Source organism: Gossypium hirsutum, chromosome D08 (genome assembly GCF_007990345.1).
Source record: "Gossypium hirsutum isolate 1008001.06 chromosome D08, Gossypium_hirsutum_v2.1, whole genome shotgun sequence".
Classification (NCBI taxonomy): Eukaryota; Viridiplantae; Streptophyta; class Magnoliopsida; order Malvales; family Malvaceae; genus Gossypium; species Gossypium hirsutum.
In genome coordinates this window covers 40,539,240-40,542,765 of record NC_053444.1, presented here as the reverse complement: position 1 = coordinate 40,542,765, position 3,526 = coordinate 40,539,240, and the positions used below count along the sequence as shown (strand labels likewise).

General features: G+C 36.2%; 1 protein-coding gene across 1 annotated transcript; it reads left to right on the top strand.

Annotated features, from left to right (window-relative positions):
* Positions 1-621: 621 nt before the first annotated feature.
* LOC107911642 (transcription factor MYC2) lies at positions 622-2,398 on the top strand. Its single transcript, XM_016839512.2, has one exon. It carries the CDS (start codon positions 805-807, stop codon positions 2,194-2,196), a length of 1,392 nt encoding a protein of 463 aa, XP_016695001.1. The 5' UTR covers positions 622-804; the 3' UTR covers positions 2,197-2,398.
* Positions 2,399-3,526: the final 1,128 nt, after the last annotated feature.

Below are 3,526 nucleotides of genomic sequence, written 5' to 3'. Positions count from 1 at the left end.
TGTAAAGAAACTAATATCTCCATTTTTTCTATATAGATGGTAAAATACAATTTGACTCCTACTATAGGGAGCTCCTTTATACTTTTATCCAAAATATGCTATAAGTTCTTACGCTTTTCACAAATTTTGAATTTAATCTCCGTATTTTTATTTTTAAAATTTAGTCTCTCTACTTTTTAACTTTTAAAAGTTAAGTCTACTTTGTTAATACTATTAATTTTTTTTAATTGATGTGATATTTTGAAATAAAATATACTTACTTGATAGTACTGCAATTAAAATATATATTATAATAAACTTAAATTTAATAAAATTAATTTAATTATATTAGTTTTAAAATTTGAAAAGTCTTAAAAATAAAAAGTGATTATAACACAAGTACTAGAAGACGAGTTGAAGATTGAAATGTCCAGAAGTAGTGAATCGAATTTGGAAATGACTAGCGAAAGGTGCGACCCCAGAGGAAGCCTGAACCTCGCAACGAATAGAGACGATGCGCATCAATATCACATCACATCTTCAACTTTGGAGCTCAGCCTATAGTAGGATTTTTCACGTGATAAAGGTGCTAAGCATGCCCAAAAAACAGTTCCCACACGGATGGCCTTTTAATGCCCAGGAAATTCTTGTTTTCCCCGAACGCCCCTACAACATTGCCCTTTTGTCTTTGCTGCTGATCCCTTTAATTTCTCCTCGTATATTTTAGCTTGCTGCCGCCGAATCCCTCTTTGGGTTACTTAGCTCTTAGTAGTTTGGAAAACCTTATCAGAAAGAAATTGGGTTGGATCAGGGAGCAGCAGTATTATGTCATCATCTTCTTCATCTTCGATGATTAGCTTCGGCCTAGACGCCCCTCCGCCGACGCTGCAACAGCGCCTCCAGTTCATCGTCCAAAGCAGGCCTGAATGGTGGGTATACTCCATCTTCTGGCAAGCTTCCAGGGATGCTCATGGCCGCCTCGTGTTTTCTTGGGGTGATGGATATTTCCAAGGGACCAAGGGTTTTGCAGGCAAATCCGGAAATAAGCTAAGCCAACCCAGATTTGGGAGAAGAAGATCGGGGGAAGAGATTCAATCCGTTTTCTGTGAAGAGATAGACATTGAGAGGATGGTGGATGGCGATGTCACTGACTACGAGTGGTATTACACCGTATCAGTAAACCGATCTTTTGCTATAGGAGATGACATTCTTGGGAAGGCTTTCGGCTCAGGCTCCTATATTTGGTTGTGTGGAGATCAGGAGCTCCAACTGTATGAATGCGAGCGAGTCACAGAAGCTCGAATGCGAGGAATCCAGACCTTAGTCTTCCTTTCGACTTCCTTCGGGGTAGTTGAATTGGGATCTTCAGAAATGATCCAAGAGAATTGGAGCTTAGTGCAACTTGCAAAATCAATCTTCGGTTCTGAGATTAACTGTCTTGGTTCCAAGCATCCTGGCCTTGAATCTCAGCTCCAAATGTCAACCCAAACTGTCCCTTTTCTTGATTTCGGCAAGGTTGCAAGTGATCAAAAGGAGTGGATTCTTGATGACCGAAAGCAACAAATTGAGGCCAAGAAGGACAATTGCGTTTTATTACGCCCCTTGTCATCGGACTCCGGTGCTGATTCTGAGATGGAGTTCAGCGTTGGGTCGAAGAAGAGAGGAAGAAAGTCGGGGACTGGAAAAACAACCCCTTCAAACCACGTGGAAGCAGAGAGGCTACGGCGTGAGAAACTTAATCATCGATTCTATGCACTTCGATCTGTGGTTCCTACCGTGTCCAAGATGGACAAAGCATCTTTGCTTTCAGATGCGGTAGCCTACATCAAGGAGCTCAGATCTCAGATTGATAAACTGGATGTTAAACTCAAAGTTCAATCCCAAAAAGCCAAGTTGAATGCCATCAATGTTTCGAATAACCAAAGAAATGCATCCACATTTGACAGTACAAGGCCGACCTATGATTATGGACCAAATACAATGGAAGTTGATGTCAAGATTATAGGGTCAGAAGCCATGATCCGAGTTCAGTGTCCAGATGTCAATTACCCAGCTGCGAGACTGATGGATGCCCTTAGAGACCTAGAGCTTCATGTGCACCATGCCAGTGTATCAACCGTGAATGAGCTAGTGCTTCAAGATGTTGTTGTCATACTACCTGCTGGATTTATAAGCGAGGAGATGTTGAGGACTGCTATCTTTCAGAGATGCAGTTGAATTTGCTGCTTCTTCACTGAAGTTATATATCAAACTTTTCCTTTCTTAATATGGATTATCATGAAGCCAAGCCATATAAATGTAACATTACTACTTATTCTCCTCCACTTTCAAGTGAAATCATTTTCTTCTTGAGAGTTCCCATCCTATGGCCATCACAATCGGCTTTATTAATCATAAGCTAATCACTCTTCCTGCTTTATAAACTTAATTTCTTTGCCTTTCAACTACCCAACGATATGCTTGTTTGATTACATATTTTTATGTATCCATCAAACGAAACAAATTCAAACCACTTTGGGATTCTATTAGACTAGGATTGCGTCTTTCATGTCTCCAAACAATTAAAACATGAAATACTTCTTTTAATCACATTTAAACAAGGCATCCATTACATAGTGATCCCTAGCGCAATTCTAAAACCACCCTAGTGTTTCAATCAGGTTATATTCCGAAAGAGAGGCTGCATTTTATACAGATTTAGGGTTTCAGATAGAACACATTCGCAATGTCTTTATATAATAAGTTATATAATTTTCACATTCGAGGGTGAAGTAAAATGTTTTTTTTTTGTTTAAAATTTATTTAGTAATGAATATAGATGAAATGGTAATGAATTTTTATTTTAATACTACTCAACATGGATTTGTAATTTTTAACTCTTTTATTTAAAGAATATATAAAAGGAGTCTATAATTTTATAACTAAGTTGGTGACCCGAATATCAATTATATATGATGAAATTGCACTTTAGTTCTTCAAATATGTTAAAATTATGATTTAGTCATCATGAAATATTAATAAAATTACATTTTAGCTTTTATAAAAAATTATAATTTAATTTTAGCCTTGGAAAAATTTGTGGCCAATAATTATAATTGAGAGAAAAATTAGAATAAAACTCAAAAAATTCGCATTAAATAAATACTAGCTCCACGTGAGTGTTAAGTATTCACAACTAATTATGAAATATAGTGTGATAGTTGCTCACATCATCTTTTAATCGTATGATCAGAAATTTGATCCTCACTCATGAAAATAGAACACATCTTAAAATCGTTTATCTCTTGAGCTCATTTATGGAATTTACATGACATGTTAAATTACTCATGTATTGAATGTGTGGATATTTACAAATTACATAATATTTTATGTAACCAACAGCATAGCACGCCTCTAACAATTCAACCGTCGTATAATTATTTATTTATTTTATATTCTTTTTAGGGTTAAATATAAAAATTTGTATCCGAACTTGTCCACTTCTCCCATATTGATACTTATGATTTTTTTTTGTCTCAGATTGGTACCCGAACTTTTTTCTGTCTAC